Source organism: Mesoplodon densirostris, chromosome 8 (genome assembly GCF_025265405.1).
Source record: "Mesoplodon densirostris isolate mMesDen1 chromosome 8, mMesDen1 primary haplotype, whole genome shotgun sequence".
Classification (NCBI taxonomy): Eukaryota; Metazoa; Chordata; class Mammalia; order Artiodactyla; family Ziphiidae; genus Mesoplodon; species Mesoplodon densirostris.
The window spans coordinates 11295075-11320527 of record NC_082668.1 but is presented as its reverse complement, the minus strand read 5'-3'; the positions used below and the strand labels follow the sequence as shown (position 1 = coordinate 11320527).

Genomic DNA, 25453 nt, shown 5'->3' with positions numbered 1-25453 from the left:
AGTATTGAAGAATGTAGAGACAGGACAGGAATAAAGACACAGATGTAGAAAATGGACTTGAGGACACGGGAGGGGGAAGTGTAAGCTGGGACAAAGTGAGAGAGTGGCATAGGCTTACGTATACTACCAAATGTAAAATAGATAGCAAATAGGAAGCAGCCACATAGCACAGGGAGATCAGCTCAGTGCTTTGTGACCACCTAGAGGGAGTGTGGGAGGGAGATGCAAGAGGGAGGGGATATGGGGTATATGTATACATATAGCTGATTCACTTTGTTGTACAGCAGAAACTAACACACCATTGTAAAGCAATGATAGACCAATAAAGATGTTAAACAAATAAAAAATAATAAAAAGTAAAGGTAAATTTCTTTCCTAAACACTTTAGCTGTATACATAAATTTTTATATGGTATGTTTTCCTTTTCATTCAATTAAAAAATTATTTTAATTTCCCTTGTGACATTCTTTGACCAACTTATAGTTTAGAAATATTTTCAAATTTTTTGGGGGTGTGGATTTCCAAGGCATCTTTTTGTTATTGATCTTTATTTTAATTCCATGTGGTCAGACAACATATTCTATATGAGTTTAATTCTTTTTAAACTTATTAAGACTTTTTTTTAATGGCCTAATGGTCCATCTTGGTGAATGTTTCAAGTGTATTTGAAATAAATGTATATTTTGCCATTTGGTGGCATCCTTAGTACATGTTAATTAGGTCACGTTGATTGAGAATGTTACTCAAATCTTGTAGTGTATCCTTATTGACTTTCTGTCTATTATTCTATCAGTTACTGAGAGAAGAGTGTGAAATATCCAACTGTAACTGTGAATTTGTCTATTTCTCCTTCCAGCTCAATCGGATTTTGTTTCATATAGTTTGGAGTTCTATTATTTAGTTGATTGCATATATACATTTTCCATGTCTTCATGATGAATTGGCCCCTCTATCATTATAAAATATCCCTCTTTACTCCTGATAAAATTCCCCTGACAAAATTCCTTATCCTGAAGTTGATTCTATGTGATATTAATATAGCTACTCCATCATTTTTATGATATTTCTTTTTCCATTCTTTTACTTTTAACCTATCAGTTATTTTATATTGGAAACACATTTCTTTTTTTATTTTATTTATTTTTATTTATTTTTTTTTTGCGGTATGCGGGCCTCTCACTGTTGTGGCCTCCCCCGTTGCGGAGCACAGGCTCCGGACGCGCAGGCTCCGGACGCGCAGGCTCAGCGGCCATGGCTCACGGGCCCAGCCGCTCCGCGGCATATGGGATCCTCCCAGACCGGGGCACGAACCCGTATCCCCTGCATCGGCAGGCGGACTCTCAACCACTTGCGCCACCAGGGAGGCCCGGAAACACATTTCTTATAGATGATTTATGGTAGGGTTTTGCCTTTTTATTCAGCCTGACAATCTCTGCTTCTTACTGGAGTGTTTTGATCATTAAAAAATTAATGTAATTATCAATATGCCTGGGTTTAAATTATTATCTATTTCTATTGGTCCCATTTATTCTTTGTTACTTTTTCCCTCTTTTCCTGCATTTCTCTGGATTAACTAAGTAATTTCTACCATTCCATTTTATCTCCAGTATTGACTTATTGGCTTTTTGTTTTACTATTTTAGTAGTTATCTCAGGGTTTACAGTATGCATCATCAATTTGTTACAGTCAATTTTCAGATTACATTATACAAATTCACTTAGAAAGGAAGACTTTTACACTTCCATTTCCTCTTCCTATCCCTTGGGCCATAATTGACATATATTTCAGTCCCTCATGTCATAAAGCAATATTTTTTGTTTTAAATAATTATCTCTTAAAGAAATTTTAAAATTAACAAAATATTTTGTATTTACTATTTGTGGGATTCTTTGTTTCTGTGTGTACATCCAAGTTCCAATCAACATTATTTTCCTTCAGCCTAAGAACTTCCGCTAACACTTCTTATTGTGCAAATCTCCTATTGGCATATTCCCTAAAATTCTGTTGTATAAAAATTACTAGTTAGCTTTATTTTTTTAAATAGGCTTTATTTTTTTTCAAGCAGGTTTAGGTTAACAGTAAAGTTAAGCGGAAAGAACAGAGAGTTTCCATGTCCCCTGCCCACACACGTACATAATAGCCTCCGCCACTATCAACATCCTGTACCAGTGGTGCATTTGTCACAACTAATAAACTGAAATCAATGCACCATTTTCACCCACAGTCCACCATTTACATTAGGGTTCACTTTGGTGTTGTACATTTTATGGATTTGGACAAATGTATAATGACACGTATCCACCATTTTAGTATCATACAGAATAGATTCACTGCCTTAAAAATCCTCTGTGCTCTACCTATTCATCCTTTCCTCCGTCCTAAACCACTCACAGCCACTGATCTTTTCACTGGCTCCACAGTTTAGCCTTTCCCCAGAACATCATATAGTTGGAATCATACAATATGTAGCTTTTTCAGATTGGATCCTTTCACTTAATAATGTGCATTTAAGTTTCCCCTATGTCTTTTCATGGCTTAATAGCTTATTTATTTTTAGTGCTGGATAACATTCTATTGTCTTGATGTTCCAGAGTTTATTCATCTATTGAACTACTCAAGGAAGTCTTGGTTGTTTCCAAGTTTTGGCAATTATGAATAAGCCTGCCATGAAATCTTGTGTGCAGGTGTTTTGTGTGGACATACATTTTCAACTCATTTGGGTAAATACTAAGAATCATGATTGCTGGATCATATAGTAAGAGTATGTTTATTTTTGTAAGAAACAGCCAGACTGTAATCCACAGTAGCGGTACCATTTTTGCATTCCCACCAGCAATGACTGTGAGTCCCTGTTACTTCACATACTCACCAGCATTTTGTGTTGTCAGTGTTTTGGATTTGGGCCATTCTCATAGATGTGTAGTCGTACCTTATTTTTGTTTTAATTTGCAATTGCCTAATGACATATGATATTGAGCATCTTTTCATATGCTTATTTGCCATCTGTGTATCTTCTTTGATGGGGATTCTGTTCAAGTCTTTTGCCACTGTAAATTTTGAATGACAGTCCTTTGTCAGAGATGGGGAACATTTTCTCCCAGTCCACAGCTTATCTTCTGGTCTCCTTGACAGTGTCTTTCACCGACAAGAAGTTTCTAATTTTAATGAAGTCCTGTTTATCAATTATTTCTATAGGTCATATCTTTGGTGTTGTATCTAAAAAGTCATTGCCAAAACCAAGGTAACCTAAATTTTCTCTTACGTTCCTTTCTAGGAGTTGTATAGTTTTGTCTTTTACATGTAGGTCTATGATCTATTTTGAGTTAATTTTTGCTAATGGTGTTAGAGTTGTGTCTAGATTCATTCTTTGCATGTGGATGTCCAGTTGTTCCAGCACTGTTTGTTGAAAAAACTATCTATTTTCTATTGTATTGCCTTTGATCTTTTACCAAAGATCAGTTGACTATATCTGTGTGGGTCTATCTCTGAGCTCTGTATTCTGTTCCACTGACCTATTTATTTACCCTTTTACCAGTATCCCAGTCTTGATTACTGTAAGCTTTGTAGTAAGTCTTGATGTCAAGTAGTGTCAGCCTGATTTTGTTTTTCTCCTTTAATATTCTGGTTATTCTGGGTCTTCTGCCTCTCTGCATAAACTTTAGAATCATTTTATCAACATCCACAAAATAAGTTGCTGGGATTTTGAATGGGACTGCATTGAATCTATAGATCAGATTAGAAAGAATTGGCATCTTGGCAATGTTGAGTCTTCCCTATTTATGAATAGCCTTTATTTTTTACTAGGTAAAAAACACTAGGTTAGGAGTTTTTTTTTTCTTTCAGCACAGTAAATATGTCATTGTTTGTCTTTTAGTTTATATTTTTTTGCAGTAGAAAGCTGCAACTTTTATTTTTGTTCTCCAGTATGTAAGGTTTCTTCTTCCTTAGGCTGCTTTTAAGACAATTCCTTTATCACTGGTTTTTAATAATTTGATTGTGATGTACACTGATGTGGTTTTCTTTTGTCTGTTCTGCTTAGAGTTCATTGTACTTCCTGATTTATAAGTTTATCATTTTCATCAACTTTCATAATCATGTGTACCTTAAATTTTGAAGCATATTTATAATAGTTATTTAAAGTCTTTGTTGGTTAATTTCATCATCTCTGTAATTTCTAGATGTATTTATATTGAATAATTATTGTCTCAGTTATGGGTGACATTTTTCTGCTTCTTTGAGTGTGTAACATCTTTCAGCTTAAATGGACGTTAGGCTGAATATTTATATTGTTGAGTGCTGAATTTTGTTGTCTTTCTTTAAAGACGATTGGACTCATTCTAGGTTAAATTAGCTTCAGCTCAGCCTGATTCTTCAATGCTTCTCTTCAAGTTTTGTTAGGGCAAGTTTAGATCAGTTTTTATTTTTCAGGGATAGTTTAGCCCTAATTCTACAGTATGATTTCTTTCAGGGCCTCTGCTAAATCCTGCATATGTTTAACATGGTTTCTCCACTGTGGCTAGTTGGAACTAAACTTTTCCTAGTCCTGTGTGAGCTTGTGGCATTGTTTAGCTTACAGCTTTCTAGCTTCATGGGGTTTCACCTATACATGCATGGCTTAAGGTTCGGTAACAGACTCGAGGGGATCCCTCTACAGACTTCCGGAGTTCTTTCTCTGATAGTGTCCTCCAATCTCTGAATCTTCAACTGAGTGGCCACTGAGTTCTGCTCAGATTATTCCTCTTTGTACTTCTGTCTGAAAAGGGAATCCAGGCAGAAAGTTGGACTATTATAAAGATCACCATGTTTGTTTTCCTTATCTCAGAATGCTGCTTGTTGTGACATGTCTGACAAAAGTTGTTTCATATATTTTGTCCACTTTTCTAGTTATTTACAGAGGGAGAACAAGTTCAGCTTCAGTTACTCCATCATGGGTGGAAACAGTAGTCCTTTCACATTTATCTTTTGTTATAGTTTTCTCTACAGATATGCCATTAAAGTTTTGATTCCAATAATCTAATTTTAAATAATTATGTTTATATCTAGCAATGTTTAGTTTCAATGATTATACTTATCTCTTGTAGTAATTAACTGACTTTTAACTCTACCTCATTCTATTTTGATTGCAGTTTTTCCCACTCCTGTTTTGTATACCTTAATTTTTCAAATATTTAAAATATGTTATATTCTGTATCTGAGCATCCCCACATCTGTGATCTTTGCTAGCGATAATTCTACTTTGATATTTGTGAGTCTTGCTTATAGTGCCTTGATTCCTGTGTATCTTGAAATTTGAAGTTTTGTGTCTATATTTGATAGGCATCATCTATCAAGATCCTTTGAGACTTGGGATTAAATATCAAGAGATTTATTTTTGCCTCTGCCAAGGTCTCACAGTGCTGTTAACCTAAGATTGCTTTAAGGTAATTTACCAGTTTGTGCTTTCCTACATCATGCAGATGGTGCAAATTAGAACCCCAAATATGCATTAAGGCAAGCTGTGTTTATAAATGCTCAGGGGAATTTCTCTTCTACTCTGAGCTCTACTCAGAAAGATACGTTTTCTTATCATGTCCTTTTTCTGGTGGGTGGACTAGTTTCTAGCTAGAACACCATAATGCTAGAGATACAAGTCCTTCAATTCAATTCTTCATTTCGTTGGCACCCTTTCTCTCTTCCTTTAGGTCTCGTCTCAAATGCCAACATCCTGTCTTAAGTGGCCACTTCCCCCAAAAGGTAACTCTCTACCACATTACTCTTTTTATTCCCCTCTTATCACACTCTACATCACACACTTTTTCCAAAGGGTTTTTCCATGCATCTTGTCTGTCTCTCACACTGGTGTGTAGGAGCCATGGAAACAGACACTAAATCTCTATTTTCTTCTGTGCTTGCAGCCCCAAGGGCAGTGTGTATCACAGGTGAGCATGCAAATATTTGTTGGATGAATAATTATTTTTCTTGAAGCAAATATAAATGAATACACGACATAAAATATATTTCTAAAAAAGTTATGTTAGGTCAGTGAGTGCAACATGTGAATGCTCAAAATTCTCTGTTTGGTGTTTATACCTTGGGGTCTCAAATTATCAAAAAGTTAGGTAATTGCTTTTCAAAAATCTCAGAGAAGGTGGCTGAGTTAAGAACACATTGCTACTCACCAGTAGGATAATATTTGATCCCAAATCAAGAACTGGGTTATCTTAACTCACCCTTAAGCATTTTATAATTGATATAATTTGGTACCTGGACAAATGTGCTAGCCTAAAATACAATAGGTATTTCTATTTGGGCCTGCCATGATGAATTCTGAATTCTGTTTCAAATAACAAAAAAGTAAAAAAGTAAGAATGCAAGTTTTATTTCATCATGTTGTGATTTTATGAAGTTTTTTAGTAAGAATTATGAAAATGTCCCTCAGAGAATAGCCTAAAAATATCTTCAGGACATGACACCTCCCCACTTCCAAACAATCAAGAGTGCCTGTATCATTTCCCTCCCTCTTGTGTATAAGAGGGTAGGAAGTCTTTCACAGGGAATTGAGTTCCATGTTTAGCTATTTTGAGATGTCAAATCCCCTGATAACAACTCTGAGCTTAGAAAATGTGATCTAAATATAACTAATTTCTCCTTTTGCAAATCCTGAGAATTCTGTAGTTTTAATAAAATTCTCACACTGTTTATAACAGTTTTCTCTTGGGAAAAAGATCTCCTGGAATAAAGGCAACTATATACCTTAACCCCAAACAACACAACCATAAAGTAAACATTTATTGAGTGTTTGTAATGGCCTAGGCACTGAGGTAAGGGCTTGTGTACATTTCTTTATTTAAACCTTAAGAATCCTCTCATGATGTAATTATTACTATTATTCCCCCCAACAGGTGAGTAAACTGAGGCAGAGATCAGCAAAATTGCTTAGAGTGATGGTTTCAAGGTTATTTAGTGGAGATCATGTTCCATAACAATTCTTTATATTGCTCCACAAAGAAAAACGTATTCAATACTTAGTCCTTATGTTTTGGAAAAAGATTCAGCTCTCAAATTTCTAAGGCTGATGATGTTGTTTTGTACTTATGCTACCATGGTATACCATGCATCTAAAGGGCCAGCACTGTGGGACATGGTGTCCTTGCAAAGACCTTTAGAATAAGACAAAAAAGAAAAACTTGAGAGACCCTGGAGAAAAATGATACCAAAATATTTAATGTCAGATTCCAATATTAAAATTTATTTACATTTAACTGTCTTCAAATGGACAAGTTGATGTAATTTTCTTATTTTGCTTGAAAACTGCCATGAATTAATTTCAGAAGGTAGCATTCTATGGGAGATTAATTGTAATGGGGAGAATGATACCTTATTTCTTCTGTTATATACATAAATCGAACTTGTTTTAGAGATTTTAAACAAACACCTTCCATCTTTCTATTATAAGTGCATAGTAACCCAGGGAGGTCAATTATTATCTCAGAAATTCAATTCTTGCATCAGTAAGTCCCTGAGATTTAGAATAAATACTAATTAAGATGCAAACTCCAATCCCATGCACCTTATCTCGTCTAAGAGGTCATTGACTCACCTAGGGTTTTGGCAGGAACTCACAGTAGTGTCTCCACCCCTCGCCACATGTGGGACCTTTTCTTCTTTCAAACACTCTTCTGTTTCCTCTAGGGGGCTGCGTTTGGAAAGGATGTGTTCAGGTTCTCCAACACATTCTTCTCTCTGATCTGTTTCAATCTGAATTAAAGGCACTTCCCTTGAGCAAAGTGATCGCCTGGTGTGGCTTAGAAGGACAGCATCCTGGCACGAGGAAGTTTCCTTTCTAGAATCTAGACTGTTGTGATTTGCAAGAGGCGCAGCTTTGCTTGGAGATGACATTGGGGGACGTTTGCTTTCAGTAATGGCGTTTTTCCTCGGGTAATCAACAGACTCCTGAACAAGTAGAGCTGGCCCACTTTGTACTCTACTCGAAGCCAATCTGCTTGCACACTTCTCCACCTGCAAGGAAGAGCCACCGGAAGCAGGCTCAGCATCAGCTGCCCGGGTGTCGTCCACTATAATTTTGTTCTTCCGCATCAGGGCTTCGATTGAGTTTGCCCACGTCTCGTGAATTAACATGTTTGTGATCTGGTCGGCCCCACCTCTCCGATACAAGCAAGAGTCAGATTTACAGAGACCTGATGAGGAAGCACTACTGACCTGCTGTACGCTGAGGAAATCTTGCTGGCTGTTTTGAGCAAAGCCATCTAAGGAGTTGGCTTTGATAGGCACGTTCACCGTCAGCCTGGCGCCCAGGGATCTGCTGTTGGGCATGGATGACTGTCTGTAACACACCGGGGATCGCAGAGAAGGCGACAGCAAGCCAGTCGTCCAGTCCTGGCTGCTTCGTCCAGAGGAGGCGCCGTCTTTGCTCTCTCGTTCAATGTCCCTCAACATGTACCTATAGAACTCCTCGGTGATGCTCTCGGTGCTGGACTGCTTTGAGGGACAGCTTGGCCTCACACTGAGGTGGTCATTTTTCCGGCAGGCCTGTTGCATAGCTGAGTTCAGAATACTGCTGGCATTCTTGCCTGCATAGTAATCCAGCAGTAACTCAAAGCCTCTTCCTTCATTTTCCATCTGGTTCATCATGAACCTGGAAAACTCATCGGTGATGCTCTCACAGCTCGACTGCTTGGAGACGGAGCTGGCCCTGCTAACTGGCTGGCTTAGGGTACTCATTAAACCCAGGCTATTCACATACGCCCTGGCGTTAGAGTCCTCCTCTGGAATGCTCTCACAGCTGGAGGCCTTCAGCCGGTTCCACCTGTCTCCACTGAGTAACCGACTCCGAGGATAGCTCTGGGCTTGCCAGACACCGTCCACCATACAGAACTCTGTGAGGTTCATGATCTTGGCTGCCACTTCGTCTGCAAAAATATTTACAGAATCTGGGATGTCCTCAAGGTTCATCGACTCGTCCACAACCCTGTTCATCAGCTTCTCTTTAAGCTCCGGGTGCTCATCTGTTTTCCTCTTGATCTCGCTGAGTCGCGGTGGCTTGTGTTTCCTCACAGTGGCCCCACCAGCCTGGCTCTCTTTCTTCCTCTTCAAGGATCGGCAGGACACATTGGGCGTAACCAGAAACTCATTCTCTCTTTTCCATGCACAGAACCAGGGTTGTTTTCCTTTGGAGTTGTCAAGACAAATCGCTGCTATTTCAGTTGCCATGGAAACAATGGTCTCTGCTAATTCTTCTGCAAAGTCTGCAATGCAGTATATGTCTGGGTCTTTTGTCGGTAGCAGGGATTGAGCAGGAAGCAGCAAATCATTCCCTAACAAAGACAGGTTAACTTGAACTTCATTGTTTAGAGGTGAGGCAGCATTGTACTTTTCTTGAGCATTTCGATTGATGCTGTCCTCAACGTCTTGGGAACTGATGTACTTGTCAACTGTTGGTGTCATTTCTCCCTCTGAAGGGGCTCTGCATTCATTCTCATTGTGACTGGATTGTTGATGAGGGTTTTTTGTATCCTCTCCCACCATTCCTTTCAGATATATTTCCTTGGGGGATGTTTTAACAGACACTCTGGGAATACAGGACAATTCAGATTGCAGTGTGGGGCTCTGGAAGAGGCCTGGCTTCTCTGGGCTCTTGCTATGTTGCTTTGGATGATCATCATCTACAAGATCATTGATAACAAGACTGGTGCTATGCAGATTGCTAAGTGGATGGCTGCTGGAGTAGTCAGAGGCTTTTGTCCATGCTTGACACGTGGCCTGATCAGTTGGCTGGAAGTCTAGTTCTGTTTCCCTCCATCGGATGGTCTCCTTAGAAAGGATGGTGGGACATTCACCAAGCTGTACAAGGTGGCTCATCTTCTTGAAAGTGAAGCATATCACATTGAAGAGCAACCGATTTGTACTTTCCATTAAGGTGTCCAGGGTTTCAGATGAGTGCCTGCCATCGCTGGGGTCGATTATTTTATTTTTCTGGTGAACTTCATCAATGGAATGCTTCAGGATAACATTAGACAGGGTCTGTGCCAGTTCATTCCCAAGGACATTTTCTGAGCACAAGGTCTGAGGCTTTGAAACAGTTTCTGTGATTCTCCTATTCACTGATTCCATGAGGTCTCCAATGCTGCTGTACGCATTAGGTCTTGTTAAGACCAGAGTGGCCTCCTTGAGCAATGCCTCTGCAATGGCTTCATTCCCCAGCTCCATGTTCTTCCCGGTCACTGAACCACAAAGTGGGGGGACTGCTGCAGAAACCTCAGCTGCAGACAAGAAACCACTTGAAGCCATAGGGCACTTCACCTCTCCTGTTTCACCCAGGCCACAGACAGCAACAGCACTTGCCACCTGAGTCATGCCACACAGAGCAGATGGAAAGGAATATTTGCTGATGGAGTGTTCCTTGAATACTTGAGATGACTGAGTTTGCACCGGTTCATTTCCTCCCAGTGGATGGTTTGAAACCAGGGATTCTTGCTCCATTCTGAATCTTTCTGTGGCCTGTGGACTGGAAATGGTTCCAATCACAGTGGCTGCACAAGCTAATGCTAGTTCTAGAGCACTCTGGGGGTGTTTGCTGGAGTTCTCTCCAGAGAGGATGCCTGAAGTTTCAAGTAAGACTTCTGTCTTGGGCCATGAGGAGATACCTGGCTCAGGGCCAGCAACGCTGCCTTCTGGACTCTGAACAATGACAATTTTGGGGAGTTCATTCCAAGACCGAGGGACCACAATATCTTCTGTGGAGCAGCCACTGGGGAGCAGTGCACTTCCTAGAGAAACACTGACTGCAGATTCCTGGGGTAGCATAGGCTGAGACTGAGATAATCGAATAAATGCATCTTGCAGCACAGATTCTGCTAAATTCGTAGCATACTCCCCGGCTGTGGCTTCTCCATCTTTTATGGGAAGAATAGAGTTTGTGCCATCTTCATGGTCTCCTGGGTCTAAACTGCTGTCATGCTCAGAGAAAGTACCACATGCAGAAGGTCCATCTCTCTTAACCATCCTTAAGAAATAAGCATTGCCTGGAATACATAGTGCCTGTGATTTTCCCTCTTGACCTTTAAAATTTTCTGAATAATAATAATTTGTGTTTGGCTTATCATTTCCCACATCTTCACCTTTCCACTCTGATGGCTTGGTTGAGGGATCTAGACTCTGCAAACTTGTATCTTCTGCCACTTTTCCCAGAGATCCTTCTGTTTTAATCAATGGTGTATGATATTTGCTAACATATTTATCTTCCAAAGCATAAAGTAACTTTTCCTTTTTGTAATTCCATTCCTCCTGAGTGGCTTCCTTTGGCTTTTTATTTTCCAAAACATTGTCTGAGACATTTATATTTTCGTAACCTAGTGAAGAGAAAATGAGGGCCACTATTACTTTTTATTTATTTATTTATTTTCTTTTTTAAGACTTCATTTTTTAAAGAGCAGTTTTAGGTTAAAATTGAGACAATATACAGAGATTCCTCATATATCCCCTGCCTCCACATGTGTATAGATATTTCTATTATGAACTTCTCCCACAAGAGTTGTACATTTGTTACAATTGAAAAACCCATAATAACACATCAGAATCACCCAGAGTCCACAGTTACCTTAGGGTTCATTCTTGGTGTTGTTCATTCTATGGGTTTAGAGATGTATAATGGCATATATTCATCATTACGGTGTTGTACTAGTTTTACTGGCCAAAAAATCCTCTGTGCTCCACCAATTCATCCCTTCAACTACCATCTGCACCCCTGACAAACTCCTGGCAACCACTGATCTTTTTTTACTGTATCCATACTTTTGCTTTTTCCAGAATACAGGCTTTTCAGATTGGCTTATTTCATTTACTAATATGCATTTAATTTTCCTTCCTATCTTTTCATGAATAGCTTGTTTCTTTTAAGTGCTGTATAATATACCTGCTATTACATTTTAGATAGCAGGTTTCCATGAGTCTAAAATAGAATTTAATTCCTAAAGATGCCTTAAAGAATCAGGTATCTTTATTTTTTTAAATAGCATTTTGAATGTTTCTTTAAGAAAAATGAATCCGAAAAGTCTTTTGAGTTTCACTGTGGACTGCCACTCAACAAAATGGCTTTCAATGCGGGGTACAAATGCAAGTGCTAGCTAGAGTGTGGGAGGGCATTTGGGAGCTGAGGGCTGGTCACCATGTTTCAGGGAGAAAGTAACACAGATAATTGTGTCTTGAAGCTTCCCAGTGGGTACAGGAGCAGAAGGGAGGATGTTCAGGTCACCTAAATCATGGCCTTGTTGAAAGAGTTATCCTAAAGTTGGCACAGGATTTGTCCCAAGGACAGTGGCAACAACATCTGGGGTATCCCTTCCTCTGTGGGGAAGAGTAACCCATTGTTCACTGAGCTACAGATGTAGACATAGAGAATGGATCTGTGGACACGGAGGGGAAGAGGAGGGTAGGACAAATTGAGAGATTAGGGTTGACATATTACACTACCATGTGTAAAATAGATAGCTAGTGGGAACATGCTATAAAGAACAGGAAGCTCAGTTCGGTGCTCTGTGATGACTTAGAAGGGTGGGATGGGGTGGGTGAGAGGGAGGTCCAAGAGGGAGGGGACATATATATACATATAGCTGATTCACTTCATTGTACAGCAGAAACTAACACAACATTGTAAAGCAATTATACTCCGATTAAAAAAAAGAATGAATAAATGAAAGCTAAGCACTTTCCTGGGTTATTTCCTTCTGTGCTGACAAAAATAATGGTTAAATATAATAAATATGTATGGTTAAATAATATATATAACAAACATACAGTTAAATATAATAGTGCTAAGAGCACTGCTATACTCCCAAATTGTGGACAAGGAAACTGGGGCCCAAAAAGACTGGATAACTGGCCCCAGGTTTCACAGCCTCAAAGAGGCAGTGCTAGGATTCAGGTCAATCTAACTCAGTTTCAACTAATACATGGCTTTAATGGAAAACTTAGGGACGTTAACTTTCCTCCAAGTGATAGTCTCCATCTCTTGGTAGGCAGGAGGATTTTGTTTTAAAACACATAGATTTCCTTCAATATCCCTAAGGCATCTTTGGGGAGAATGGGGTCATCTAACCATTAAATCTGTTAAAGTACCTCCGTCAGCATCCTCACTAGTGTTTTCTTATTCTCTCTCCTTCTTTAAACTCCTTAAGTGAAGGTTGTGATGTGTCAGCCAAACTGATGTGGTCTGAAACTTTTCTGAAATTTAACCCAGACATTTTTATAGCATGACTAATTTCAGGATGCACATTCGTTTTATTGGAAAGTTCTCACCGTTCCTATATTCTTCCACATCACTTTCCTCCTCCAAGTGCTCGGATGCGGTAAGAAAGTCTTCTTCAATTGAAGACAAGGAACAGTTTGTGTCATCCTCCACTTTTAAGATGTTTGTTTCCAGGTGGAGCTGCCGCTCCTGCACCAGTTCCAGACCAATCAAAAATTTGTTGATTTCAAAGATGATGCAATTGGTACTGTTTGGTCTGTTCCCTCTTGCACACTGAACCAAGCAGATATCTGACAACCAAGGACACTAAAAGCAGAGAGAGAAAAAGGCATTTGTTAAAAGAGAAAATATAAATCCATTCCCTCTGACATTTCTTCTTCTATCAATCTCTCCTGTTAGAAGGAATGGGGACCTTTAAAATATTTGGAATATTTTCTGGGCTTTTATTGATGAACTGCTTGAAAAAAATTCAAGTAGTGCTTGGGAACACAAGGTACCCAGGAGAAATTTTGACTTAGTGGAAAATAGACTAATTATATCACATATTTTTGTTCTCTCCTGTCAAAGCAAAAATTGCCCTGGGCAACATTTACCAGGCACTGAAGACCTTATTCAAAGTTATTAAAATAGGAGAGAGAGACTAGAACTGAGTTGGACCACAACTCCACTGAAACAAAAGGCAATTGGGTTTTTAAGAGCTGGCATAGGAGGATTGACATCCATCTGTTTTTGGTAAAGAAAAGTAAACTTTCTTGTATCTTCATGGCTGGAAGTAGTCTTGCAAATTGGAGCAAAGTGCCCACAGAAGTTAGGCTCCCACCCTTCCACAGAAACAGGGACACTAGCTTCGCTGATGGTTACATTTCAGAGATGGGTCCTAGGTCCTTCAGAAAGACATTCTTCCATTGTAAAACTGGCAAAAGGCTTTTAAAACAATTTACATCTCAATGGGGCAGAGAAACAATTTATAATGATAAGTTTTCTAAAGTAAATGTTCTGAGAAAAGGGAGGTTTAGGGCCTGGAGTCAGGAGGAAGGCTGTCTAAAGTTTAAACAAACTGAGGGGAAAGTTAAGGCTGTCTTGGACACACTTCTTGATTAAATTGAATCCCAGGTTCTCAGATCAATATCTTTTTCTGCCTTGGTGATATTCAGTACAACCTCTGCCAGTATTTCAGATGGATAGCAAGTATTTTCTCAATTACAGTTAAACTTTATAATTTGTATTGCTCATTTGAAGAAGTGGCCAAAATGAGATTTAAAGAAATCCCCTGGAAGTGAACGAATTCTGTCTAAAGGATGGGCATATGGGGACAGCAGTGAAGGAGGTCAAATCATTGGCTGGTGTCCCACCGAGACCTGTTAATTCTGTTCAGTTCCAGGGTTACAGACCATCCCCCTATTCTCTGCTACACATTTTCACTCTTCATAGTGTTATTCATTAGAATAACAGTAAAAAAACTTTCAAATGCCCACGCACAGATTACTAGTAAATCACAGACATGTCTTTTGCATTACAAAAATGAAAACATTTTTGTAAGAGGAACAATATGCTGATTTATAGTAATTTTTAAGAGAAAATTATTTGAATGGAAACAACAGTTAGTGGACAAAAGGAAGGAAAATAAACTTATCTCAAATGGAATTCAAAATGTTTGGGAATATTTTATGTCTAAATGGGATTATTTAAAACATGCTGACTGTGGTTAGAGTTACTTAGGTCTCATCCTAGTTAACTTGACATTTTAGAATCCTTGAGTCTGAACGTGTGTGTGTGTGAGTGGTGAAGATGTGTATATGCAGAGGAACACATACACGTAGACATTTATGTTGTATCTCTGGAGTATATCTTTTTCTGACATAAATATCATTTATCAATCTCTTTGATTGCATATTATAATTAGAGTAATTCTAGGACAGATGATTATAAAATGAAAAATTCAGTAATTCTCTAAGGGTCCAGGGATCCCTAGGGGGCTCAGAAATAGAATTTATCTCTGTGTTTATGTGATTAGGTCTGTTCCCAAGGAAGGTGGTCCATAATCTTGCTTTTCAAAGTGTGGGTTGTGTACTAGCAGCCTCAGCATCGCATGGGAGCTTGTTACAAATGTATAATCTCAGACTCCACCCAGACCTCCTAAATCAGAATCTGCATTTTCAAGGAATCTTTTGGTGATTCCAACATGCATTAACATTTGAGAAGTATTGGTCTATACTTTTTATGAAATTCATGAAGGATCTGTGCTCCCCTAAATGGTGAGGACCCACTGCTATAGAGTAATGAGAGCTGGCTTGATTAATTTTCTTTCCACTGAATTCTGACATAATATACTAAAGTGAAATTTGATAGATACTTTCTGAGTGCCTATTATATGCAAGGTATGCTGGGAGGTACAAACATGAATCAAATAATTACTCTAGGGGATGGGGCATAACATACTCCCAGCAGATCCGACATGAATAAAAATAAAGTTGAACCATAAGAAGTTGTCAGATTTGCAGGTCAAAATTATTGCATATTGTCATTTCATATTATTTAGACTAAATATAAATAACAAAGTGAAATGGGGTAGGAATCAAAAGAAATGTTAACAAACAATATGAGCAGTTAAATAATACTTCAAGACAGACTTAGGGAAAGGTTGTTATTAAACATTCAATGTTACACCGCTGTGGTACCCTTAGGAAGAAAATGTATTTTCTTTTCAATCTTCTTGAAAGTAAATAAACATCCTGAGAGTCTTAGGTAAATGATGGCAAACAACAGAGCCTGTAAAATAATGGCAGATATTATTATATAATTTTTATGATAGTCTACTAGGTGTCTGCATATCTTATGATCTTTAATGCAAACAATTTTCTATGAGGTGGCTGGTGCTACTGCTCTGTTACAGATGAGAAATCAGAAGCACAGAAAGGCTAACTGATTCTTTCAAAGTCACAGAAATATAATGTGGAAGAGTCAGCAGTGCAATCCAGGTCTGCTGGACTCCAATTCCTGTGTTCTTTCCAAGTCTCCTCATGGAGAGTTTAATTAGAAATACTTACTAACAGGCCTGGTGCCAAAACCACTCTTAAAACTAAGCTTTGAAAATTGCTTTTGGTTATCATGGTTTTGCCTAGTATAAAGAGAGGGTACTTAGAGCTGTTTCTGTATTCTCTTTTCAAACAATTCATTTTCTCACTAAGGAAATGTGTTATTAGATTGACTGGGAAGAATTTTGTTCTAGGCTTGATGAGCAAATTGTAACAGGCTGTGTGTAGATTTTCGTTAAGTATCTGGAGTGAAGCAAGAAATAGTGGGTGGACCTCTGAATGTTTTGATATTTTGAAGGATTAAAGAATAAAAGAAGATTTAAAAACGTTCCAGAAAAACTAAAACACAAGGAAGAGCAATTTAGAGGAAAACAAATGCTCATTATTTTAAACTGTAGCTATCACTATCAACATATCTTATTTGAGAAAATTTGCGATCTTTTATACAGTATGTCTTTAGAAATCTTTTATGTGTTTTTCTGTAAATTGGTTAAACAATTTAAAGTTTTCTTCAGTGTTATAATGATATATCTAATAATAATGAACATTAGTAAATTGAATGATAATAATAGTATTTTAAATTCTCTTTATTTCCAGTAATATTCTTTTATTTTGGGAACTTCATTTTTGGGCCTAGGAAACTCCATTTCCATCTTTGGGGCTGCTATCCTATATTTATTAGCTTGGCTGGTTTGATATATCCTAAGAAATAAATAGTATCCAGAAAGAAGAAATTGTGCGATTCTAGGACCACAAAGTATGAATTAGAATTTTGCTATTGTTCCTGAAACAGAAGACAATTCTGTTTTTGATTATCCGGTAGACTTGTAGAAAACCAAGCTAACCAACCAATGCCTAGTGTGTCTGCTTTAGTTTAAGTGCAACTCAGCACCATAAACTTGAGAAGATAACATATGTCAGGAGTTGATGTAAGGGAAACTCTGTCAAGCTATGAGGGGCAATATTTAAGAGAAATACAAGTAAAGCCTATTCTTGTATACAAGGACATTTTTGATTCTTATGCTATGGGAGTCTATGTATAGCATCTATTTGGGCCTTGTACTGATTTGTGTCAAGAGCTGACCACAGATAACTTATTACTAGTGAATAGGTTATCAAGGGCTTATATTTCTTACCTGTGAAACTTCAAAATCGGCCTGGAGATTTCCAGATGTTAACCCACTTAGGAGGACAATTTCATTTTCTTTTGGCTTTTGGACGTTCATGGAGCTTATAAGTTTTGGAAGATCTGGTGAGACATTGACCAATTTCTGTACAACAAGAATCTTTATTAGCTTAGATGTTTTACTTTCACTTCCAAAATACTACCCCAAAATTATTTTACTTGCAAAAATAATATATTCAGTAACAATTCATAATATAGATTACTTAATCTATTAAGATTATTACTAGAAGAGATTATATAAAATTGAAGCATAAGGTTTAGATGAGGATAGAAAATTTCCTAAACATAAAGGTTTAAACATTTTTACTTCTAAGTTTTCCAAAGTAAACACTTAATGATTATTGTGACACCACAATTACACATGATAGTTTGGGAACTTTTTCCTTTAAATCCTTGAATATGAAACCCATGAACTAATAACCATGTGTTCTAATAAAGTCAATAATAATATTAATAATAAAATAATTACTAACATTGATTTTTCTGTATGTATTGATTACAAGGCATCATATTAAGGACTGTACATATGTTACATTACTATCTTCAATCACTGCAACACCCCTATATGGATTGTACCACTATTGTACCACCTTCCACATATAAGTAGCCTGAGATCCAGAGAAAATGAGATGAGTTCCTTGAACACCTTTATGTAGCTTAATCAGTTTATGTATACCCGTAGGTATAGCAGAAGGCGGTCTCAAATCACACCTAAGTTCGTTAAATACAATGTTCTTTTTTTTCTTTTTGCTTTAGCCTTTTATTGTGGTAGACATATATACTTAAGTTTCTTTTACATATCAAACAAAAGAATATCAAAACCTGAGAACACAAGCAGGGAATACTAAGAGATTCATACACAGCACAGATTAATTAGAAATACACATCTACATATGCATTTTATAGATTCTAAAAATGTGATTTTCATAATATTACCAAATTTCCATTTCACATATATTTAAAAATTAATATCTGTAATCTACTTGCATATTTAAATACCATAATAGCTGTCCCAAAGATCACTGCTGAAACAGTTTTGTTTCCATGAAGATCACATTAATCAGAGAAATGAGTAGGAAAAAATGCTGTTGTTATAATGCATCTTTTCTATGTCATAAAGTTTGATGGAAACGCAGGTTTTTTTTTTTTTTTTTTTTTTTTTTTTTTTTTTTGTGATGTGAGCCCTCTGTTGTGAGGTGGATCCTGCTGGGTTCCCATCCCCTTTGTGATGTGGGTCTTCTGGTGTGAGGTCACTCCTGCTTGGTTCCCATCCCCTTTGTGATGTGGGCCCTCTGGTGTGAAGTGGATCTTGCTGGGTTCCCGTCCCCTTTGGAAACGCTGTTCTTAAGATGTCAATTGTTTTGGTCCTTCCTGCTCTCTCTTTGATGTACTCTGCACCATAATTCCATCAAATGAAATTATATGTACAGTTTCTTTTGAAGATCTCTCCAGTACTACACAGATGAGTGATATTTTGGAGCTCAGTGGAAGTCAATAATAAATAATCTGTATAGGCAATTGAGCTGGAGAAACTTCAGGTGCAGCATTGTCAAGAAAAGAACATTGTGGGAGTAACTGTGTAACTGCAGGTCTACCATATAGTGATAATCAAGTGGCAAATGGTGTGCTATTATGCATTAAAGAGTGTTACACCAAATAGTGAAATCAAACCATCTTCAGCTTTGGGAATGAATCCTTCCCACTGTACACACAGGCTCTAGTTCCGAAGGATTGAGTGGGCCTTCAAGTTGTTGCATGTTGTCAAGGATTTACATCAGGATCTTACAACCTTGGATGAGCTTGGAATATTTAGCTGCTGCAGAGTGCAAAACGTTTGAGTCCCAGATGAGTGTAGGGCTAGGAAACTGAAGTTAGATATAAAACATTTGATGAAAGCAGCAGAAAGGAGCAAAGCAGAGGGAAGAGCTAGCTGGTATCAAGCGGGTTCTGCCAAAACCTTGGAAAAGTCATCACAGACAGAGTGTTTGAGAGTGGAGAAGGGGAGAGTAGAAAAGCCACTCCGAGGCACTGGCAGGCAGGAGAAAGCATCTGTCTACTGGGGAAAGCAAGTTTCACAAATATAAGGAGGGCAAACTGTGTAGGAAAGTGGCAGGAAAGGGATCTCAGGGAGATGGGCTGCGATGAAACCACCTAATTAAATAGTCTCCTACACAGTGAGCATCATTTAAGTGGAGTCATTTTAGTTCTCTCGTCAGTACAGCCAGTCCTTAAAGTGAGTTCCCAGAGAGCCCAGTTCCCAGTGCTACCTGCTGCAGGTGCTCTGAACTGCATGCATCCTTGTTCACATCCAGGTTCACAAAGCAGACCTGGGAAAGAGGGCAAATATTGTCAATTAAATGAAAGACATGACAGTCATTTTTGAAGAAAGCAGGAATTAGTTTGGGGCAAATGATTAGAGAGTCATACATATTTTGTGTAGTTGATCTGGCCTAGAAACAGCCATCTTACCTTTGGTCATCTTGCACCCAATTCCTACTCATAGTTCCAACTGATCCCACCAATGCCCTCTGTCTTTCATGGCCTGACAAACAAAACAAAGCCCCTTTGTACAGAACCAGTGTAACAGTCCCAAGAAAATCTTCAGGTTTATAAAGTGTTGTCAAATCTCATGAAATAGGAAAAAGACTTGCAATACTCTCAACCTCTGTTTATAATTGCAACAAACACTTCTTGCTATTTCCCTCTTCCCTCTTATTTCCTGCTCCCTTTCTCTATCCACTTTTCATGTCATGTACAATCAATGTATTTCTCTGTCTCATTGTTTTAGTTAATTTTAATGTATTTCATCTTGTTGTAGAGTTTGCCTCTTCTGTAGCTATCTTAAATAAGTGTTTGAATAAGTAAGAGTATGAAAACAACAGCTACAAGATTAAATAATAATTCAGAGCAACAGTAAAAGAATTGTACAATTTAAACACATCACATAGATTAAACAAACCACCGTGGGCATTCAGATGGGAACGGTGAGAAGAAAATTTTAAGAAAATTTGCAAAGAGACGAGATACGTTATTGAGAGATGAATAGGATTTTGGTGGGTAAGGAAAGAGACTGACATCCCTGGGAGGTCAGATAGTATGAATAATATTTGGAGGTAGGAAAGTGCAATGCCCTGTAAAGAAATAGGGAGAGAGTCTGGTTGCAGCAAAGTCCTGGAGAAAGAAAAGTGATAGAAATAAGGTCTTGGAAGGTTCATGTTAAATGAGGTCATGTAAATGAAGTTTTACAATATTTTACTAAAAATCATTCAAAGGTTTTTATTCCTAACATCGATTTGATCATACAAAACTGGAAGAGAACATTAATTATCTGGGTATTTATTCAGACGTTTAGACTTAAGTAGATGCCTGAAAGCATATGGGGGCTTCTGATTTCAGTTAGTCATTTGAGGTCATGGTTTCTTAGAGTCCATTCTTTTTCTTTTTGAGAGAAAAAGAACCATAATTGAAAGATTTTGGGAAAGGACTTAAAAACTAAAATGGTTATATACTGCTGAAGTGTAAAGATCTCTACTGTCTTCATCCCAAGTATTGGGAGATTTCTTCAAGTTTCCTGGGCTCAAAATATCTTTGCAGTGCATCCTACAGTATTTGCTTCTTAAGAATAACTTGATGGGCATTTGGGACAAGGAAGGGCATGAAATGCCACCCTCACTCTCATTCAGAGGTTCTCTTCTTTGGGGTTAATAAGATGGGTAAACAGGGAGGATTCAGGCCTTCCTTTCACAGACAATGCAAATGGAAGTATAAATAGTAGGTGATGCTTGGAAGGGGTTCATGATCTAGAGGAGTTTGAGAATATTCATATAATGATAGTTACTTTGCCCTTGGAAAATTGGTTCAATATCCATTAGTACTCAGGGACTTTACATGCAGCTGGGATGACAGTTATTGAATTGATTAGACAATTTTCCATTCACCTTAAAGAAAGGTGCATTACCTGGCCCCTGGGCATCACAAAGCTCTATTATCTTATTTCCCAGTGAGAGAGGGCAAAGCAGAGAGACCAAAGGAAACATCTATAATAACCATTTATCTGCCCTCCAATATTGTCTTTAGTTTCTGAAGATGAACAATTTTTTCATTAATTTTCTGCTACAATGTGAAACTCTACCTATATTTGGAGGAAACTGTCTATACCTTGCTAGCTGGGCCAAGACCAAAACAAAGCAAAACATAAACCAACCACTTGCTTATATTTAGTCTGTATATATTTCTGCATCTCGGTGGTAGGGGAGGTTTTTAGGGCCTGATGTACATCCAATTTTAGGAGACCTTCTTTTAGAAAAAGAATGATGAAATTCAAAATTCTAAATTAGATGTGAAAGTGAATATTTATTTATTTAGAAGGAGAAAAGAAATCACAAAAAATTCTCAAATTTAAAAAGACTGACAATAGAAAACCCAGAGATAAACCCACACACATATGGTCACCTTATCTTTGATAAAGGAGGCAAGAATATACAATGGAGAAAAGACAGCCTCTTCAATAAGTGGTGCTGGGAAAACTGGGCAGTTACATGTAAAAGAATGAAATTAGGACACTCCCTAACACCATACACAAAAATAAACTCAAAAAGGATTAAAGACCTAAATGTAAGGCCAGACACTATCAAACTCTTAGAGGAAAACATAGGCAGAACACTCTATGACATCAATCACAGCAAGATCCTTTTGGACCCACCTCCTAAAGTAATGGAAATAAAAACAAAAATAAACAAATGGGACCTAATGAAACTTAAAAGCTTTTGCACAGCAAAGGAAACTATAAACAAGACCAAAAGACAACCCTCAGAATGGGAGAGAATATTTGCCAATGAAGCAACTGACAAAGGATTAATCTCCAAATTTACAAGCAGCTCATGCAACTCAATAGCAAAAAAACAAACAACCCAATCCAAAAATGGGCAGAAGACATAAATAGACATTTCTCCAAAGAAGATATACAGTTTGCCAACAAACACATGAAAGAATGCTCGACATCACTAATCATTAGAGAAATGCAAATCAAAACTACAATGAGGTGTCACCTCACACCGGTCAGAATGGCCATCATCACAAAATCTACAAACAATAAATGCTGGAGAGGGTGTGGAGAAAAGGGAACCCTCTTGCACTGTTGGTGGGAATGTAAATTGATACAGCCACTGTGGAGAACAGTATGGAGGCTCCTTAAAAAACTAAAAATAGAACTACCATGTGATCCAGCAACCCCACTACTGGGCATATACCCAGAGAAAATTATAATTGAAAAGGACACATGCACCCCAGTGTTCATTGCAGCTCTATTTACAATAGCCTGGACAAGGAAACAACCTAAATGTCCATCAACAGAGGAATGGATAAAGAAGATGTGGTACATATATACAATGGAATACTACTCAGCCATAAAAAGGAACAAGACTGGGTCATTTGTAGAGACGTGAATGGACCTAGAGACTGTCATACAGTGAAGTAAGTCAGAAAGAGAAAAACAAATATCATATATTAACACATATATGTGGAATCTGAAAAAATTGGTATAGACGATCATATGTACAAAGCAGAAATAGAAACACAGATAGAGAGAATAAATTTATGGATACCAAGGGGGGAAAGGGGAAGGTGGGATGAATTGGGAGATTAGGATTGATGTATAAACACTATTGATGCTATGTATAAAATAGATAACTAATGAGAACCTACTGTATAGCACAGGGAACTCTATTCAATGCTCTGTGGTGACCTAAATGGGAAGGAAATCCACAAAAGAGGGGGTATATGTATACGTATAGCTGATTCACTTTGCTGTACGGTAGAAACTAACACAACATTGTAAAACAACTATACTCCAATAAAAAAAAAAGACCCTCATAAGGGCACTAATCCCATTCAGGAGGACTTCACTCTTATGACCTTATCAAACCCTAATCACCACCCAAAGGCCGCGTCTCCTGATGCCATCACACTGTGGTGGTAGGATTCCAACATATGAATTTCAGAAGGACACATTTATTCTATAACCTCATGTTTGTGTTTTGGAAAGACCACTATGTGGGTAGTTCCTTCTCCCTGAACTCTATGCCTCTCCTTAATTTTAATCTCAGATTAAAAATTGGTTTCATTTAATATCATTCCTTGTATATCTGCAGAGTTGCAGATGTAGGTCTACATGTCTGTTTTGTTCCTGCTGCCATTGCTTGATTCAGAACCTCATTCTCTATAACCAGGAGCAAAAGACTTTAATTAACATCCCCAGCTCTAGCTCCCTCAATTTTAGCCCACTCTGTGTCCTGCTCCTCCCAGACTAAGAAGCTTCCATTTCCCTTAATATCTAGAGAAATCTTAGTAAGTGGTATAAGTCATTCCATGCCCTAAGTGCTTATACATACATCATTATACATGCATTGTTACATTTTGCATCCTTTAATCTTCACTTATATTATACCATTATACGTGCATTATATCATTATACCATTTAATCCTCACCACCCCCAGACAACGTAGGTACTATCATTTCACTGCACTCTGCTTGTCAACCCTGCTCTCTAAGCTCCAGCCAAATGAGACCAATGGTGTTTGCTGAATATGCCCAGGGTTTTTTTTTTCCCTCTGCACCTATGCTCACACCTTTAGCACTACTGGGGTGGGGAGCTGTTACCTCTGCTGTGCTCTCTACCCCCTCATCAGAACATCCATTCAGACTTGAACTAATGTGCTACCTTCTTCAATACCTTTACTTGCAGATTTTCTGAAGTGCTGTGCTCCCCTTGGCATTTGTTCTTAAGAACTGCTATATAGCATTAGAATATTCATGTGAATAAATAAAGGGGTTTCTTTTAATAGTTCATCAATTCCTTATGAGAAGGGTCTGCTTATTTACTTTCTTTTTTTAATTCTTAAGTTTTTGTATGGTAAAATTTACACACAGTAAGGTTCACTTCTTTTGGGTGTACATGTCTATGCAGTTTTATACATACATAGAGTCTTGTAAACACTACAAGATATAGAACAATATAGACACCCCAAAGAATTCCCTTTTCTTTCATAAGCAGACCCTCTCCCCATCCTTAATCACTGAAATCACTGACCTGTTGTCTGTACCTATAGTTTTGCCTTTTCGAAAATGCCATGTAAGTGGGATTGCATAGTATATAACCATTTAAGACTAGGTTCTTTCACTCAGCAAGGTGCATTTGAAGTTTATCCACGTTGTGTGTATTTATTGTTTGTTCCTCTTTATTGCTGTGTAGTATTCCATTGTTTGGATGTATCACAGTGTACCTATTCACCTGTTTAGTCACTAACTACAGGTTTTTGTATGAACATAAGTTTTGATTCCACTTGGGCAAACACCTACGAATGGGATTACTTGGTTGTCTGGTAAGTGTATGTTTAACTTCTAAGAAGAGGCCAAACTGTTTTCCAGAGTGACTATAACATATTTTATTCCTTGCTTATTCACTTCTGCAATTTTTTAATGTGACTGAAAAAATGATCTTCTCCAAGCGTTTTCTAAACTGATTTATACAAGTGGCAAGACTGAACTGCCGTCATGATGTTGCAAAAGAAACTGCATGTGCTGGCTAGATATTCCAGCCAGTGAGTGCAAAGTCTGAGAGAGAAAAGAAAATTTTTTTCTTGTGAAAAAGAGAATCTGAAACATGGGCTCATTATTTGCTACTTTATCCTCCAATTCTTGTTGTTAGATGAGATGAAACTTAAAATACAGCAAAGAACATTCATTCAGGTGCTACTATATGGACTGGATGGTAAATTTTATTTTATAGAAACTGAGCAGGAACCACCCATCCCCTTGTCCCCTGCATCCTGTGTGTAGAAAACCTTTAGCCTTTTATGACTTCCCAGAGTTCCAAAGAGCAAATTTAATCAGAAAAGTGAGAAAATGCAGAAACAAAGGAAAACAGTCAAGCAAGACAAAATAATAATAGTTGAGTCATAAAACAAAGTCAAGGACCTTTAGTTCCTCCT

General features: G+C 37.9%; 1 protein-coding gene across 1 annotated transcript in view; it reads right to left on the bottom strand.

Annotated features, from left to right (window-relative positions):
• Window positions 1-25453, bottom strand: part of SPHKAP (SPHK1 interactor, AKAP domain containing) — a 112235-nt gene that overhangs the window by 20717 nt on the left and 66065 nt on the right. The window contains exons 4-7 of the mRNA XM_060105920.1: window positions 19732-19791; window positions 17415-17549; window positions 13294-13549; window positions 7580-11348 (exon numbers count right to left, since the gene is read on the bottom strand). Coding sequence (XP_059961903.1) covers window positions 7580-11348; window positions 13294-13549; window positions 17415-17549; window positions 19732-19791 — 4220 coding nt within the window. The remainder of the gene's footprint in view (window positions 1-7579; window positions 11349-13293; window positions 13550-17414; window positions 17550-19731; window positions 19792-25453) is intronic.